Raw genomic sequence first — 19,879 nt, forward strand, 5'->3', positions numbered from 1 at the left:
ATTCTGAATTCTCCCTCCGTGTACCCGAACAGGCGTCGGAGTGTGGCAACTAGGGATTTTCACAGTAACTTCATTGCAGTGTCAATATAAGTCTACTTGTGACAATAATAAAGACTATCTTATTTTAGTGCATTGGAGATCCTTTATTCCTTTGTTTTATCATAATTTTTCCCCCTCCACCATCCTTTCCTTCTGGTGAGCTGGAAGAAAGAGGGGGGGGGGGGGGGGGGGGGGGTTGAAAGGCCTATTAGGTATACAGTTCCATTTTTGTCACTTTAATTCTATTACTGTTAATACCAAAAGTTATTTGAGTTAAATTTACAAACCTCCGTGACTGCAGTTTATTGGGTTCAGTCAAGGTCCTCATTTATTTTAAGATAACATTGAATTTCACTTGTGGAGCGACTCCGGGTCAAGTGGGGCTGGACTTGACCGTCACTAGCCCAGGGAGTGGTGACAAGTGAGTAATGCGGCCTTCACAAAAATCATCCCATCTTTTGTCAACCATACTGCAGGACACTAATGGCAACTGAAATTTTCACCCAATCAAGTAGTTTTAAAACAATGTGGACATGGTAGCACAACGGTTAGTATTGTTGCTTGGGTCGCTGTCTGTGCGGAGTCTGCACATTCTTCCCTTGTCTGCGTGGGTTATCTCCGGGTGCTCCGGTTTCCTCCCACGAGTCCTGAAAGACGAGCTGTTAGGTGATTTGGACATTCTGAATTCCCCCTCAGTGTACCTGAACGGGTGCCAGAATGTGGCGACTAGGGGCTTTTCACAGTAACTTCATTGCAGTGTTAATGTAAGCCTACTTGTAACAATAAAGATTATTATGTAAAAAGCATTAATATGATAGCTCTTTAAGTGCTGGTACTTAAAACAAGCCCCGTTCATTACATTGCAAACTTTCTTGCAAAATGTTAAACTTGCTGTGATAATCTTAATACCACTGACGGCAAATTCTTCATCGCATAATAAGTAAAAATGCTATTGGCATCGAAAGAGCAATGGATGCATTGTTGGGACAGGTGTAAAATGTCAGTTCCATTTGTAAAGCTCATTAAGTTTCTGCACTTAGCAAGCTAACAGAAGACGACAATGAAGTTCTTCATTCTCTCTTTATTACCACTATTTTATGAAGACTGGGAAGAATTAGTTTCTGTCCACTTACATCTTCGTAAATTGTAATCGTATTGATTCTTGGAAAACAAATCTATCAAGACAATTTGCACAGAAATGGTCAATCCTTGCAGCAATGTGGTCCTCAATTTATCACCATTTCAGAGCAATTAAGTTAGCTTTCCAAGAAAAATGATGGGAGCTAAATTGAATCCACTTAACTCTGAAGAAGCTAGATGCACAAAATATTTAATCAGCAACAAATAAGTCAAAGCACTTCATTATACTGCACACTTTCCCGAAAGAAAGTGCACATATCATGACAATACAACTGCAGTAACCAGCAGAGGCATAATGAGTAACTGATGAACAATAAAGACCTCATGAGGTTAACCTGATAAACTTTTAAGCAACAGTTGTGACTGAGGCACAAACAATGCCACAATTCCTACATCATACTTCATCAGGTATCCGGCTTTGGAGGTTATTGTTGAACTGAATGTATGCAGTCAATGTGGAAATAATAATACTAATCTTTTATTGTCACAAGAATGAAGTTACTGTGAAAAGCCCCTAGTCGCCACATTCCGGCACCTGTTCGGGGAGGCCGGTACAGGAATTGAACCCGCGCTGCTGGCCTTGTTCTGCATTACAAACCAGCTGTCCAGCCCACTGAGTTAAACCAGCCCATCTGCCAGCAAATGGAATCAATCACTGCATGCATCCTTAAGGCCTCCAATTGCAAGTTAAAACCAGAAATATTGCTTTAAAGCTCCTCTGTTATAGTAACCATGAAGGCCACGGGAAGTTGTTGAGAGAGTTCCCCTATTGACGTGGCAGAGGCTCGCCCAATAGGAACTAGTCGGCGGGGGTTTAAAACCTGCAGCCCAGACCTGGATCGACATCCCTGATGGTCCCCAAGCATTGTAAGCCACAGCTTTGGCTCTTCTCATTATCCAGATAAATAAAAGTTTTGCATGAAGCCTGTCCTTGGTAGAGTAACTACATGTTTAAGTGGAGCTGAGTCCACAAAAGATCAGCCATGATCTAATTGAATGGCGGAGCAGGCTCGAGGGGCCAGATGGCCTACTCCTGCTCCTAGTTCTTATGTTCCATTTTCCCTTCCAATTTTCACCATTCAGTCCTCCCCACCTAAATGCAGTAACTTGAGCTAAATATGGAATTCTGCTCGTACTAACAGCTACATAATACCTCATATTCAATTATCCTTTCTAATCTGGGCTGCTTGACTGGCCAAACTCATCCTTCCCCAATTTCCACATGCGCACTTTTCTAGCAGGCATCATTCGACATCTTTTAGAAACAGAACTGCAGCCATTTTTTCCCTTTTTCCTTGTCCATTGGAACACAAGAAATAGGAGATGGGTGAACCATATGGGCCATCAAGCCTACTTCACTATTTCAACAGGATCATGGTTGAAACTTGGGCTTCAATTCCATTATCTTGCCCACTCACCATATCCCTTAATGTCCCGAGACTCCAAAGATCTGTCTTCATCAGCCTTAAATGTATTTAAAAATAGAACATGCACAAGCCTCTGTGGTAAATACTTCCAAAAGATTCACAACCGTTTGAGTGAGGTTACTTTGCTGCATCACAGTAATAAATGATCAGCAATTTATCCTGGGACTGTGCCCCCATGCATCAGATTCCCCAACCAGCAGAACCAAATCTCTCAGCATCTACCCTGTCAAGCTCCTTCTGAATTTTGCAGATTAGATCGCCTCAACAGATAATACTAGCCCAATTTATTGGACCTTGCATCATCGGACAACCCCCTCATCCCAACTCCATCATCCCAAGTTATCAATTTAGTGAACCTGCGCTGCTTCATCTCCAATGCAAGCGTGCCCTTTCTTAAATGTGGAGACCAAAACTGCACACACCACTCCGGACCCTGTAGAACTGAAGCAAGACTTCTTTATTGTTCTACTCCAATCCTTTTGCAATAAAGGCCAACATGACACTTGTCTTCCTCATTGCTTGCTAAATCTACATGCTAACTTTCTGCATTCTTTGTACAAGCATACCCAAATCTCATTAAAACATGAGCATTCGCAAGTTTCTCACCTTTCAAAGTGAAAAACTTTGCACGTGCATACATTATACTGCACCTGCCATTTTGTTGCCCGCTCACCTAACCGGTCTTTAACCTCCCTGCAGCTTATCTTTCCACCTAGCTTTGTATCAGAGTACAAGTCACGGGAACAAATTTTCAATTTTGCAAGGAACTTTGGAATCCTATCTTCAAAATTACGTTATTGAATTCAACCACAAAAACGGCAAGGAAGAAAAAAAGGTCATGGAAGTCTCGAGGATTTAGGGCTTTAGTTAATAAATGAACTCAAATGGGAGGTGCTCGGACGGTTTGGGTTCGGGGAGGGATTGGTGGATTGGATCAAATTATTATATCAGGCCCCGAGGGCCAGCGTCAGGACTAACAGAGAAGTGTCGGAGTACTTTAGGTTGTACCGAGGGACCAGGCAGGGCTGCCCGCTCTCCCCGCTGCTGTTTGCGCTGGCCATAGAGCCGCTGGCGATGGCGCTGAGAGCCGCAGAGGGTTGGAAGGGGATGGTGAGGGGCGGGGTTGAACACAGGGTTTCTCTTTATGCAGACGACCTGCTCCTGTACGTGTCGGACCCAGTGGCCGGGATGGGAACTATACTGGGAATGCTGAGGGAGTTCGGCCAGTTCTCAGGATACAAATTAAATACGGTCAAGAGTGAAATGTTTGTGGTCCAGGCAAGGGGCCAGGAGAATAGATTGAGAGGGCTACCGTTTAGGCTGGTTGAGGAAAATTTCCGGTATTTGGGAATCCAGGTGGCACGAGACTGGGGCAGGCTGCATAAGTTAAATTTGGCCAGGGTGGTGGAGCAAATGAAGGGAGAGTTTCGGAGATGGGATGCACTCCCGCTGTCGCTGGCAGGGAGGGTGCAGACTGTAAAGATGACAATCCTCCCTCGATTTTTGTTTATTTTTCAGTGCCTCCCGATCTTTATCCCACAGTCCTTCTTCAAAAGAGTTAACGGGCTGATCATGAGCTTTGTCTGGGCGGGAAAGTCTCCGCGGGTAAAGAAGGCGATGTTGGAGAGGAACCGCAGCGAGGGAGGGCTGGCTTTGCCGAGTCTGGTCAATTATTACTGGGCGGCCAACATCGCTATGATAAGGAAGTGGATGGTGGGTACGGGGTCTATTTGGGAGCGGGTGGAGGCGGCTTCGTGCAGGGGCTCCAGTTTGGAAGCCCTGGTCACGGCTCCTCTACCGCTGCCGCCGGCCAAGTACACCACCAGCCCGGTAGTGGTGGCGACCCTGCGGATATGGGGCCAGTGGAGGAGGCATGTGGGGGAGATGGGGGCGTCTGTCTGGGCGCCAATCTGCGACAACCATCGGTTTGCCCCCGGCAGTATGGATGGGGGGTTCCGAGTATGGCGGCGAGCAGGGGCGGGAAGGTTGGGTGATATGTTCCTGGAAGGGAGCTTCGCGAGTTTGAGGAGCTTGGAGGAGAAATTTGGGGTGGTAAGGGGAAATGATTTTAGATACCTACAGTTGCGGGACTTTGTTCGTAGACAGGTCCCATCTTTCCCGCGCCTCCCGCCAATGGGGATCCTAGACAGAATAGTCTCTGGGAGGGATGAAGGGGAGGGTAGAGTCTCGGGTATTTATAAGGTGCTCATGAGGGAGGAAGGGTCCCAGACAGAGGAACTGAAACTTAAATGGGAGGAGGAGCTAGGCGGGGAAATGGAGGATGGGCTGTGGGCAGAGGCCCTGAGTAGGGTAAACTCGACCGCGACATGTGCTAGGCTCGGGCTGATCCAATTTAAGGTCGTTCACCGGGCCCATATGACGGTGGCTCGGATGAGCAAATTTTTCGGGATAGAGGACAAATGCGCTAGGTGTGCGGGAGGACCAGCGAACCATGTTCACATGTTTTGGGCATGCCCTGAGCTGAGGGGGTACTGGGAGGGATTTGCGGGGGTCATGTCCCAGGTGCTAAAAACAAGGGTGGTGATGAGCCCAGGGGTGGCAATTTTTGGGGTTTCGGAAGACCCGGGCGTCCAGGGGGAGAAAGAGGCCGATGTGCTGGCCTTTGCTTCCCTGATAGCCCGGCGACGAATACTATTGGCGTGGAGGGACTCAAAGCCCCCGAAGACGGAGTGGTGGCTAGCGGACATGTCGAGTTTCCTGGGGATGGAAAAAATCAAGTTCGCCTTGAGGGGTTCTGTGCAGGGGTTCACCCGGAGGTGGCAACCATTTATTGACTTCTTTGCGGGAGAGTGAGCGTCAGCAGGGGGGGGGGGGGGGGGGGGGGGGGGGGGGGGGGTTAGAGTAGAGTAGGAGGGAAAATATGGCGGGTAGTACCGATGGGAGGGGAGCGGGCTTGTGCAATATGTTACGGTGGAAGTATTGAAAGAACGTGGATGTTTGCACATTTTTGCCTTTTTTGCTTCCTTTCTGATGATGTCTGTAACTGTTTATAAAGCCACAAACTACCTCAATAAAATTGTTTATTAAAAAAAAAATAAATGAACTCAAACACTTTCAAGGATTTCAAGGGAAGAGAAATTAAGAATTCACATAACTCAACTTTTTAAAATACAGGCAGAATGACTCTGTTTTCTATATTAAAATTCACCATTTCCTATGTTCGAGCTGCCCATTAAGGCTAGATTTATTACAGCTGGGAGAAGCTATCCCAGCGCAAACCAAATTTTAAATACCATTTTCCTGTATGCTTAAAATATGTAGTAAGTCCTCCTTGAAGAGCCACCAGCAATATATTTTGATCAATCACAAATTAAGCAAATTTAATAATAATAATAGGTCAAAACAATTGAGGCGCAGTATTCAAAACAAGACAATAAGTCAAAAGACATAATAAACTCAATTCAGAATTTCCCCAAAAATTCTTATTAAAAAAAGAGCTAAAAAGCACAAAATCTGGAGTAAAAATTCCCAAAATAGTGCCCAAAAGTTGCTGCAACTAATAGATTGTACATTCCATTTTCAATGATGACACACTAATTTCAAATGTTCATTGCCAAAACTTGTCTGTCCCTTTCCCCCTTCACTATTGCAGCACCATTACCTCGGTTGATTTTCTTGCAACAGGACTTCACCTCGCTGATAAGCATGGTCTGCAACCTGTGTTGTGGACCGTTTCACAATCTGTTCCAGTTCTTGATTGAAACGTTCTTTAGTAGCTTTGACAGTCTCGGGAATCTTTTTCAACTTTACCAGGGCTTTTATCAGAATTCCCATAAACAGTATGCTGTTCTCCTCGGGATCACACTCTGGGTCCTCCTTTATATCTTGCAGGTTTATCTCCTTCACTGTCAAAATAAAACAAGTCTAGTAAGTAAAAAAAACAGCTGTTTATTTTCAGGTTTTTTGGTGCTTATGACCTTCTTTAGGGCAAAGATATTTGCTTGGATTTCACAATTAGTGGTGGCAAAGAAAAGGTGTTCCCTGTCATCACATGACAGCCTCCCAGAGGCTATTCATGTGCTTGTGAGCAGCAATTTGTGGCAGAAATCATTCTCAGCACCGCGCTCTCTCAAGGGGACCTGCGATGTGTGCAAGCAGGACAAGGAACAAAGTGGCTCTTCAACCACAGACTGAAGAATTCTTACGGAGACAAAACAGGCCTGAGACCAGGAAATAGACATTAGATTGAATTAATATAAAATAATGTACAGCAAACTAAATTAAGAGATGAAAATAAAGTTTGCATTTAGAGACAAGAATTAAAAAGAGATCGAACTGAAAAAATAAAATCCCGCACAGTAATTAAATTCTCAAGGGATCAGATTCCAAATACATGTAAAATTACATTTTCAGGGCCAGAGAGATTGCGTGGCACCAATAATGACTTCAACACTCCTGCATAAGTTCCCCGACACCTGAACAAAACAATCTTTTATGACACTTTTAGTGGGTAACGAACAGCAAAGGACAGCAACTTCACACTAACAGCAAATGCCGTTAATGCACAGCATGTGGAGGAGCAGCGTAACTCGACAGCAACTTGTGGAGTTCCATTTTTAACTGAGCAAGTGCTGCCCCATTCACTCCACAATAATGGTGAGCATGTTTGCTTTATAGTTATTCTCAACACCAAATCCAGGTCAATGTTTCTGCACAAATTCAAAAGTGATGGAGCTTCTCAGGTGTTACAACATGCAAGTCCAGCCTCACCATACTTGCATGCAAGCAGAAGATGCACACAGCAAAGCAGGAACTTGAAATAATTGGTGAACAAGAAAATTTGTACCATATATGCGAACAGAGGATTCAGAGAGTGGGAATAAATAAACAATGAAATAAGTAAACATGGAAAAACAAATAGGCCACTTGGCTCACTAAGACCATCCTTCCACAGGGCATGTAAACTTAACTCACATATATTTTACTTCTTCCATCTCTCAAAGAAAAGATCTCCACAAATATGAATCCATCGTTATGGCAATGAAAGCACCTTCATTCATGTTCCCATTTAAAGTGATAAGATTTTTGTTTTCTGAATTGCTCAGTTGCAGTGCAACTTCAGAGCAAAATAATACTCAACTGTGCCTTACAGTGTCCACATTGTACATACAATATATAACATTAACTAAATGGGAGCTGAAAGGAGTTGGAAAGCTAAGAAAAATTGCAAAGACAATTGATGGGAGATGGGACTGAGACACAACAAAAAATTGTAAAGGTAACTCCAAATCCAACCACTTAAAGCACCTACACTTGAAATGGGCAGTCAGTTTTACTGGCCAAAAAGCCATGTAATTAACCCTGTGCATTAAAGGGTGGCACGGTGACATAGTGGTCAGCACTGCTACCTCACAGCTCCAGGGACCCAGGTTCAATTCCAGCCTCCGGTGACTCTCTGTGTGGAGTTTGTACGTTCTCCCCGTGTCTGTGTGGGTTTCCTCCGGGAGCTCCAGTTTCTTCCCACAGTCCTAAGATGTGCAGGTTGGGTGGATTGGCTATGATAAAGTGCCCCTTAGTGTCCAAAAAGGTCAGGTCAGGTTACTGGGTTATGGTGATAGGGTGGAGGTGTGGGCTTAAGTAGGGTGCTCTTTCCGAGGGCCGGTGCAGACTCGCTAGGCTGAGTGGCCTCCTTTTGTACTGTAATTTCTATGATTCAGAGCGGTCAGTAACTGCATCTTTGGCGCTCCGTTTATTTCGGGTAGTAACAGCTGGAGGGCAGTGTTTTATTGGAATATAAACCAATGATTGATGTCAGTACTGCAGCTTATGAGTGTTCCAAACCAACTGTGACAAATGGCTTTTTTGTCAACCTGTTCACAAGTTTTATTAAAGACTTCCTTGAAACAGATGGTTCAGCTTCGCTTACAGGTAAATGTATGACTGCCTGCACGATTGGAAAATTTCTGGTTGCTCCAGAATACGTATGAAAATCAAGAACTTTGGCTTCCAGATCCCTGTCACTCAACCTAGCAATGTCATTGTCAGCTGACATCTGTTATGACCATCGTGTCGTTTTGTTCCCACGAAAAGCTTGAATTTTACATTTTCAACAGAGACTACACTTCAAAAACACGAGATATCTTGAAGTCATGAAAGGTACAATATAAATGCATGCCTTTCTTTTGTGAACATTTTAGGACTTGTTCAGTTACTGCTGATAGACTGAGGTTCCCAGGATTGCTGGAACAAACAAATACTTCACAGTAACAGAATCAGCCATTTTAAAAACGGTCATGCAGCACATGCAGGCAAAGTTGCTGCACATTCACAGATAGCGACAGAAAGGATGGAGTTGCGAGAAGCAATGACATCGTATCTACAGAGTAATTGAAGGCAAATGATACAACATGGATTTCTCAAGTATATTTATTTTGACAGGATAGAAAGATACACGAGGCAAAATATTGTATCATTGTAAGAACACAGGCAGCTTTCAACATAACCATTGACAAAGCAGGTCATATTCTCATAGGCAAATTACCCCAATTTTGATGACTGTACAAAACCCCAGTCTTACATGAAAACTATTTCCTCAACCTCAACATGCTGCAACTTGCACGCTTAGAAATCAAGATTAACCATGTATCAAAATCACGTTCATATATCTGTGCCACAGTTTCCACATGCAATAATAAATTATTGATAAAGAAAGCATCGCAGATACCTTTCTGCAACATTCAAACTGTGAAAAGCCTGTGCCAGATCTCCACCTGACTACTGGAACTGCCCCAGACAAAAGCATTCACTGGAAATTTGAGCAATAGAAACTGAAGCACTGCCAGGACAAAAGTTCCTCACAAACAAGTATTTGCATTTCCAGCAGTGCTTTGACACAACGTGCCCTGGAAGTTTTTGCAGTGCGCGGTGGCCACTTTTTGTCCAACTGCGGGGGGTGGGGGGTGGGGGGGGGGGGGGTTTGAGTAGGGTGATCATGGCTCGGCACAACATCGAGGGCCGAAGGGCCTGTTCTGTGCTGTACTGTTCTATGTTCTATGTAGATAGCAGCAATTGGTGGAGACTCGCCATGCACATTACTTCCATGTGAAGGCATGACTACTTTTGTTGGCAGGGCAATGAATTCAAACCGACATTAAAACAATGGAAAAATTAATTTACACTAGATACAACTTGGATTCAAATTTGAAAAATCTTTCGTTCTGGCCTGGTTGATTTCAGCTGCAGGGTAGTGTAAATACCAGGCTGTTTGGTTTACAGTCAAAAATCATTATCTGAGCAACAGAATCATATTAAGTTAGAAGTAAATTGCTGCAATTGCAAACATGCCTCTCTCGTGAACTATAGAGTGGTTTAACATCCCTATCATGCTGAGGATCTCACGTATATTATTTTGGTTCTATATTCTCTGCCACAGATTAGAACCTTTGCCACAATGACTTGTTTCCAACTAATATGTTGCTGATACCTTTTCTTTGATGCTCAAAGACTTCTACAAAACTTAAGTGAAAATTTCTATCAATGATGTTTGCAACACTTTGAAGTACGACTTCAGTTTGAAAAATAAAACAAGGCTGGCACTGATAAGAGGCAGAATAATCCAATGTCAATTTCTTTGGATGCAGATACTGCAGACAAACATTTTTAATTACTCTCCTATCAAGTTTCAAATCACTTGATCACGAACATGCAACACGGTCAAATATTTCCAAGTATGACCGATGTTTAAAGATTACAGGGAGAAATTTAAATACATTGCTCAATTCCCAGGGCAGGCAGCAAACAAATACCCCCCCCCCCCTCCCCCACCCCACACCTCGTGCCCAAAAGCTAAACATCATGATCAATTTCAGAGCAACACCTCAAGGTGGAAGGAAATGGTACAAATCATTTACCGATTTGGACAGCTGTTCGATTTCAACATTAAAAAGATAACTACTCAATATTAACCATGAGAACTAGAGAACGATGGTGCAAGTTCCACTTTCAATAAATTGTTTTGTAATTACAATGATATTGAAGGGAAACTAATTTCTGACAAGCTGCCGGTTCTTTGAATTAGCACGGCAGCACGGTAGCATGGTGGTTAGCATAAATGCTTTACAGCTCCAGGGTCCCAGGTTCGATTCCCGGCTGGGTCACTGTCTGTGCGGAGTCTGCACGTCCTCCCCGTGTGTGCGTGGGTTTCCTCCGGGTACTCAGGTTTCCTCCCACAGTCCAAAGATGTGCGGGTTAGGTGGGTTGGCCATGCTAAATTGCCCGTAGTGTCCTAATAAGTAAGGTTAAGGGGGGGGTTGTTGGGTTACGGGTATAGGGTGGATACGTGGGTTTGGGTAGGGTGATCATTGCTCGGCACAACATCGAGGGCCGAAGGGCCTGTTCTGTGCTGTACTGTTCTATGTTCTATGTACATGAGCTCCTGAACATCCCACAGGCTGCAGAACAATCAATTTGTTAACAATAGTTTGGCTTTCAGAAATCTTTACCACACCTTGAAAGCTATAAAGATCGATCTTGCTCAAATTGCACGTAAAAATTCATTATCTAAATGGACAACAATGAGCATGCTGTTTGTCTGTCATGAAAAGCTGCAGGTACAAGCCCAGAATCCTGAGACCATTTGCAGTAAAATCTGGCTGTTTAACAAGTGACCTTCAAATCTAGCAGTTTGATTTACTCGCCTATGTCGTGAATCTTTTGTATTTGGTTTAAGTTACAAATGCTGTCTTATCACCTGAATTTATTATTTCCAAAAGAGTCATCGAATCTTGAGCACTATATCACCAAGAGGGTACAAAATAACTTGGAAGTGACCAAGTTGTTACGACATCCTGGGCTCGTACAAAGTCAATTTCAGTCCCACTTGACCCGGAGTCACAACACAGGTGAACTTAGATTTTATATTAATATCAGGGCTTTGGTTGAGTTAAATGAACGACAGTCACCAGGTTTGTAAAATTTAAACACAAGTAACCTGTTATTATTAACAGTAATTAGAATTAAGTAGGTGAAAAATACAATTGGTTATCTACTTTCTGATTCCCAACCCACCTACCTCCCCTCCTTTCTAACTCCACCCCCTTCCCTCTGCACACACATAAATAATCAGCACAGACAAACAACGGAGGGAAAAAGGTGGTAAAAAGGCAAATAAAATATAATAAAATAAAATGGTAGGGATCTCTGATGCAGAGAGGGGGGGGGGGGGGGAGGAGAGCGAGAGAGCTTTTTTCTTCCTTTGAGGGTCTCGGGGTGTCTGAAAAAAAAAACACCTGGCAGTAGAAAGGCATAGGAACAGGAGAAGGCCATTAGGCCCATCGAGCCTGCTCTGCCATACAATACGATCATGGCTGATCAGACATGAATGCCTTTTAACCACACTATCCCCATAACCCTTTAAATATGGGAACACTGCCACTTACAAGTTCCCACACAAAAGTCTAACGTGAAATGAGATCCACGGTCCTCCACTGTTACTGGGTCAAAAACCTGAAACACCACTATCGATGTACCTATACCACATGGACTGCAGTGACAAGAAGATAGCAGTTCATCACCACCGTCTCAAGAGCAACAAACTCTGGCTGAGAGCAAAGGTTACGTACGAGGAAAAAAAAGTTTAGATTCTTGGATTCGTACGTCAGCTCTTATTGTTAATTGCGGTTTCCTCAAACAATAGTTTGTAGGGCATCTTGGGATTTAGCCAACTGACTTGGCCACATTCTTTACAAAGGCTGATTCGTATAGACCAACACAGGGATGGCTCATTCAGCAAGAAATCCTTATCAGCAGCTCCTGAGGAGCTGTTCTGAGGAATGCTGACTGTGGTACCAGTCATTAACAATGTTAAGGTAACAGTGTCTCAGTTTGTGGTATCACGAAGATCCAAGGACAGTTGATAAGGAGGTCCAGAAGAAATAATGAGTAAATCTCTGTCTGCCCATGAGCTGATCACGCAGCCCCATTGTGCCTAATAATGGATTTTATTGGATTTAACAAACCGATGTATGTAATCTATAATCATTCTGATTGGATTGCGTCCAGCCAAGTTGGGTTGAAGAACTGTTTGAAACCGATTAAATATTGATTATTTTCTTTGTTCAGTGCAGGAGTACCTGGTTTGCCCAGCGACTTGCTCCCCACCGATGTTGAAACAATGCACTGTTTGGCATTTGTAACAGACCCGAATGGCGAGTGATTCTTTCTAACTCATTTCCACTCACAATACTAAAAATAAACTGCACAGTATTCACAATCTCCTATCCTGGAAAATCCGGTAATGTCAGATATATCAGAATGGAAACAGTCACCATCGCATTTTACTTTCACGTTGGAATGACAGTGCCAATTTGAGACACTTGTTGTAACACCAATAGATTTACTTTCTTCACTGACATTGGAATATATTAGAATGGGGTAAAATGTCACTTCTTCTGAGCTCGGTACAATGGAATACAAGTCTAAAACCAATCTATAGTGTTTGTATTTATTTTTTCATGACAGAGGTCCACCACAATATAGACTGAGCCTGCCCCTGTCTTGACATTTAATCAATAGACATAAATCACTTAGAATGTTATTAACTGAAAGATATGTCAATGCCGACCAAGCCCCGACATATTACACCAAAGTAATGGAAAACTGAAGCAGCTCTGATCTAAAGTAGTGGCATGCAATTTTAAACCATTTCCTTGGTATGTACCAGAACATGGTTTTCTTTTACTATTTCTGTTGTATAATATGCTTTTTATTCAATTGTAGATTATGTATGATGGACCTACCTTAGTGATTTCTAGTGTGTTCATTTGTCTTCCCTTAACAGGAGGTGCGTTGTTGCTTGATTAACAATCTTGGAAGTGTGTATTGGTTTTTCAATTCCAACAAGTGGACAGACTTGCACTCTGCTGGAGGGGCTGGTTTAGCTCACCAGGCTAAATCGCTGGCTTTTAAAGCAGACTAAGCAGGCCAGCAGCACGGTTCGATTCCCGTACCAGCCTCCCCGGACAGGCGCCGGAATGTGGCGACTAGGGGGTTTTCACAGTAACTTCATTGAAGCCTACTCGTGACAATAAGCGATTTTCATTTTCATTTCACTGAACTGGGAATAAGAACAGAAATGCTGCAAATGCTCAACGGGTCAGGAAGCATCTATGAAGAGAAACTGTTAAGATTTCAGATTGGCAACTCTGAAACAGAACTGAGGAAATATAGAAGTGCAATAGGTTTCGAGCAAGAATCAGATGGTTTTGGCCATTATTAGAATTCACTCTAATGGCAGTGAAGAAAGAAAGCCATTAGTACTTTGATTACTGGCTTGCAGCTATGTTGTCAGTTGAATAGGAAGATTAAAATGATTGTTGTTTCAATCATAACAGCACATATTGGAGCTCCATGTTACTTTTACGGTTCAATTCACATTCTTGTTGAGCACCAACTTCACCCAATGTGGTTAATGAAGTTCCAAAATCATTGATGCCTTGGATCTGAACCCAGACCTTCAGCAAAAGAGCTCCCCAAGTAACTATTCCAAAAGGAGCTTCTTTACACACACCACATGATTAATCGCAAGATCTCTGGCAGGACTGCAGTGACTGATCAAACTAACACAATTGTTTGCACAATCAAGAGGTTTAACATGAGGATTTGTGGCGCATTGGGAGTCTCCCCATCTTGCAGGCCAATTCTCAACCTGCAAATCCTTTCAATATGCCTACGGGAGGAGTCAAGTGCTGCTGAGACTCCTGGTCAGCCATAGCTTTCAGAAGGAAAAAGCAGACGGCTGCAGTACCTTGCCAAGCATAACCATGGATCAACACATAATAATAATAACCTTTATTGTCACAAGTAGGCTTACATTAACAATGCAATGAAGTTACTGTGAAACGCCCCTAGTCGTCATATTCTCTTAGGACATGATACCTGAAGAGCGACAGATGTACATAAATGTGGCAGTGGAAACCCTCACTTCTGGGCTCAGAATATCCTCAAATTGACTTTATGATTCAAATTATTTGAATGGACACAGACCATGCAAGGTCTTTAGGAATGATGGCTTTGTATAATGCAATGTTTTTAGTCTGACCCAAGATGCAATACTGAGCTGGGTGAAGAAGAATGTAAACCGGGGCTGGTTTAGCACAGGGCTAAAGAGCTGGCTTTTAAAGCAGACCAAGACAGGCCAGCAGCACGGTTCAATTCTTGTACCAGCCTCCCCAAACAGGCGCCGGAATGTTGTGACAATAAGTGATTTTCTTTTCATTTCATTTCATTTTTAATTTCATTTGTATCCAAATAGCCTTTTATTATTGGCAGTATATTTAAACACAACCAACTCAAATGCCCACATACATGCGTAAACAAAATGTTGTATTTCGCTCTATATGGCACCTTCTCTTGATGGCGGGCGCACTGGAAGTGGCATGAGCGTTTTAGCCATATTTTCAGATACAGTAAATTGTTACATTTTACTCTAAACTGTTTGAATTACAACTAACTTGTGTTTGTGGCAGTCCAGTGCACAGCAGCAGAAACTAGTCTCTAGCTTTGTCAGAGATGCATACTGTTATTTAATGGCAAATTCATTAGAAGGAACAAAAAGGGATACTGTATTGCTATAATTTCTTCCATCTCACTTGTAGAGTGTTCTTAACGCAAGAGTAATTAATTTTCAACCAGAGCTTTTGCAATCATAATTGCTAAACGACACAAGTAAGAAAATATTTAAAATGTGCAGTCTATTACAAGTAATTACTTTTATGAATGAGAACTTGTCACATGCAGTAATATATCTCCAATTTTAAAAAAAAAGTACTGTACACTAATTGGTTGCAACTCATTATATCCTTCAAGCAACAATCATTCCATTTGCTGTACCACTCGGCAGTGTCCATGTTTATTCACCTAGCTGAGGGCCAATTGTTAAAAATATATATTATCAGGTGCAAGTCAAATATTTACAGTTTATGAGATGAACATCAATAAACTGCAAGATAACAATGAAAGCAATGTCAAAAAATAACAGCACACAGCGCAAGTTGTTCTCAACGAACCAACCAAGGTTTTAATCATCGCAAATTGCTGGCTTCTTTAAAATAATAGATACAGTGTGATTTAAAAAAAATAAAGTCCACTTCTGAAATTCGTGGCCATAAACAGTTTGATAGAAGTGGCTCAATATACACAGGGCATTAACTCTGGTGTACTGATCGTACTGGTACATAAGTCAATGGTTCATGATTAATAAAACCTCAAATGGTATAAACCACAGGAAGCAACGAATTAGTAGAGAGGATGACGGATGTTGGGCACGATGGTGAGTGTTATTCAGTGAAGGCATGAAGTTCCCAGTTCAAGTCAAGTATGAAAAGGAACTTCAGCTGTGCCCTTTAGGAATATAAATAAAATACTACATTGAGAAAATAAAATTGTTTGGGTGGAATATACTTGCATGTATCAACAGTATTTACGGAGAGCTTTATTTACCTTACTGCCTTTCTTCTACAGGTCAGGAATGCATTTTGAAATGCTAGCTACCCGAACTGTGGCTTTACAGAATCGGATGGCACTTGACAATTTGCGAGCCGAAAGATGTGGTACCTGCACTCTGATTGGTGGAGAGTGTTGCACCTACATCCCAGATAATTCAGAAATCAAAAGCTTGGCAACACATATTAAAGAAGAAGTCAGGAAACTTGACCCACCCTCTGACAACACTCTTTGGGGGTGGCTTTCCGGATGGTTGGCTGGCACAGGAATGTCCATCATTCAGGAACTCCTCTTATTTTGCGCATTTGGATTTGTCCTTTACGTGGTGATCAAATGCGTTGGCCAATGTATGGCTACCCATTGTGCCCCACCAATCCAAGTGGTTCATAGTATTCCAACTGCACCATCAGACTAGGCTATTACTATTGAACAGTTATTTACTGCATTATTATTGCATTGTTAACCATTATTACTGAATCATATAATCACCTTCAATTATTAATTAATTGTTATTGTACTATATAATCATTTATTATTGAATAAAATACTCCTAGAATGTTTTTCACACTTGCAAAGCTTTGCCCACTCCTTTGTTGAAGGCTGTTCTCAAACAAGTGAACCATTAAAGACAATGTGAATGAGTTCCTCTCTGCGCTTATTTCTTTCCTATTGCATTTCTTCCTTAATTTCTACATGTTATTTGATTCATCTTATTAATCTTTCGAAGAATCAAAAGGGGGACTGATATAAACCAACCTTTTATTATAGGTAAAAAGGGTTAAAGGAAGAAATTATTTAGTGAAATCGTATTAACTAAAATGTAAAGTCATATATTAACCATGACAGTAAGAAAAGCTGAGTGCTTGTGAATTGATCTGATAAGCACATTTTCGCAGACTGTTAGAGTCTGCGCAAGGTCATGCTGCAAAAAGACTCTTTGTTTCACACAAAACTTGGATGAAATCCTAGTTCTGATTCGATGGTAATGGCTGGTCAACTCATAGTGATGATTTCTTGTGGGAAATGTGTTTCACTGTGGAAAAATACAGAAATCTTTTATCTCTCAATAAATGAATTATAGATTAGATACAACCAATCACAGCTGTAAAAAGGATGAAACTTTAAAGATTGTAATCTTCTTAAAAGTTCAGGTATTGGGATGGGAAAGTTATTCTAGAATCAATTCAACCTATCTCTGAAACCTATTCTATCTGCTTGCTTTGCAAAACCGCTATTTTATTCTATTTTAAACTGTGCAGTCTTTTTGTACTGTGTATCTTGATTTGAAGAAATTACCATGAACTCTAATTGTATTTTAAATTCAATTCAACTTAGGATTTGCTAAGGACAAACAATCGATACATCTGACTAGCTAACTGCAGAGCTAGTCGGACCTTCTTAAATTCTGTACTTGTGTGAAGATTGAAGCTTACCAGTAGACACTACTAGCTGACAAAATAAAAGTTGCAAATTGCTTTTAACCAAGAAGCCCAGTCTTGAATTTCTGTTATTTGGTATATGGTGCGTCGTTACAGGTATACGAATATGTTGTAGTCAATATTTTCCCCGCTTCTGGACTGTGATAGAAAGATTCAACAATGCTCGTTAAGAAAACAAAACTAAGCTTTATTTGTCTATTACAACTGCATGCAGAAATGGCTGAAACGTGGAGTCGGAAAGCAGTCAAATACAAACTGCTGGATCCTCTCCAAGTCTGCGCTATTACAGAGAAATAGGACAATATTTATACATTATAAAATCAAGATAACATGAATACAGCTTGGTCAGGAATTTGATCAAAAGTAAAACATAAGCAATATCATAAAACTGGCGTCACCTTGCTGACCTTTGAGGACAGGATCTCATATCATTATCTTGTCTTTTGATCGCATGTTTAAGAAACGGAGCAGGCTTGTTTAAAAATGGTAAGAGACGTGTTCTGGCCTATCTTGTCATATTTAGACTGCTTTGGGTTATGACGAGTTAGTGTTATCAAGTTTACAGAGCCAGCTAGTTTGTAAGTCAAGTTGACCTTTTCTGCTTGTATTTGTGCCTTAGGTTATGCGAAGTCAGTTTAAATTTCATTGTACCAAGAAACTTGACTAGTTTTCCCATCATGCCATTATTTGTTTAGCACAACACCACAAATAGACAGAGATCCTTCACCACCTCAGGTCTTGACCAATTTGGTGCACTCACGCATCACTACTGAAGTATGCTGACATGTGCTGCCCTAAATTCAGATGCTACTGAAAAAAAAGTTGCACCCGCCCGCCCTATCAACAAAAAATATTGTAAAAATGGTTTGTAAAATACTTCGCTTTGAAGTATACAAGGTGAATTTTGGGAAAATCAGATGCACTAAAATTACAACACGAGCCAAGTTCTCAGAATACTCTCAAGAGCAAAACATTAAACTTTTGTCCAGTGATGAAGCTAAGAAAGTTCAGATTGCCAAGGCCATTGAATAAATCGGCCATGTTGCCTGAGGAGATAAGGAATATCTGGAGCCTTCCAGCTAAACAGTAAGAATTAGCATTTATATAGTACTATTAATGTGGGAACATATCCCAAAGCACTCCACAAAGGCATGATCAAAACTAAATATATGCTGAGCCAAAGAATATTTGTAGTCCAAACATTGAACAAGTACAGAAAATGTTGAATATACCACAATGAGATGTTGGGTGATCCAGGTGATCCAGGGGAGATCATATCAATGGCCAGACGTAAAGTTGACAAATATTCCCACAGGTGGTCATGAGCAACAGTGGGATGCAGATTTGTCCAATGCCAACTCAAAAGGATGAAATTGTATGAAGTCAAGAAATAATCTTGCTCAAGGTAATATTTTATGAGCAATATGAAATAGACATTAAATATAGCAGATTAATACCTCTTAACAGTTGGTAAAGTCTCTTTGCTGCACAAGAAATTAAACCATAAAATCCTGGATGCTGAATGTCACTTAATTTTGTATGAACTAGAACACAGCTAATGCAGAGTTACTGTATTATATTTTTTAACTATTATACGATTTGAGTCTGGCACAATTTAAATTATTAGCTAATAATATCTATCCAGGTACTACATGAACTCCATCTCATATTGTATGTGCATCAATGAAATACTCACAGACTCTGTATCCAAATTCATTTTTGACGGAGAAGTCAACTCAATTGGACAGTGTCATCTTCTTGGGGAATAGGTTGGTTTCACTTGTGTAATGACTTGCACAGGACTCATCCGGCTGGGGACCATTGTTCCCTTGCTCACTGGACTGAGTTAATTCTGCACTCGTACAAAAGGCAGGCAGTTGAAGAGCCAGCCAAAAAGGAGAGAGGACCCGGTGAAAGGTAACCGGGCCCTGTGCATGTGTAATGCTGTTGCTGAAATAAAGGACTTTTAAATAACTCGTTGGACTCCCCTCGCTTGAAAGAATTTGCACAATTAATCACCAAGTCGTGCAAATTAAAATACTTTAATTGGTTAATATAACAGATAAAGGCAACCCAAAATTGTAGGCACCTGACAACTCAGACTTCCCAGCACATTCTAAACCAATTCTTTATTGTGATGTAACTGGATTGGAAAATCCCAGAATGGAACTCTGGCTCAAAGTAATGCAACTTGCACTTTTTTAAAAAAAATTAAATATGGAGGAACAGAGTCACACGACTGCTCATTTAGTTTTAACAAAAAAAAAGCATGTATAACCATGAAGAGTTTGGAATATAATACAATTTGACTTGTATAATCCACCTTTGGCTGAACAATTACACACAGTTTTTAGGATTGAAGCGCATTACAAA

The 19,879-nt window shown here is 41.5% G+C and overlaps 1 protein-coding gene across 2 annotated transcripts in view; it reads right to left on the reverse strand.

The window, feature by feature from the left end:
* Positions 1 to 19,879, reverse strand: part of exoc4 (exocyst complex component 4) — a 574,741-nt gene that overhangs the window by 474,374 nt on the left and 80,488 nt on the right. For both annotated transcript variants that reach the window (XM_038811812.1, XM_038811811.1), the window contains exon 5: positions 6,229 to 6,472. In XM_038811812.1, the coding sequence (XP_038667740.1) occupies positions 6,229 to 6,472 (244 nt within the window). The remainder of the gene's footprint in view (positions 1 to 6,228; positions 6,473 to 19,879) is intronic.

The sequence above is a fragment of the Scyliorhinus canicula genome, chromosome 11, assembly GCF_902713615.1.
Source record: "Scyliorhinus canicula chromosome 11, sScyCan1.1, whole genome shotgun sequence".
Taxonomy (NCBI): domain Eukaryota; kingdom Metazoa; phylum Chordata; class Chondrichthyes; order Carcharhiniformes; family Scyliorhinidae; genus Scyliorhinus; species Scyliorhinus canicula.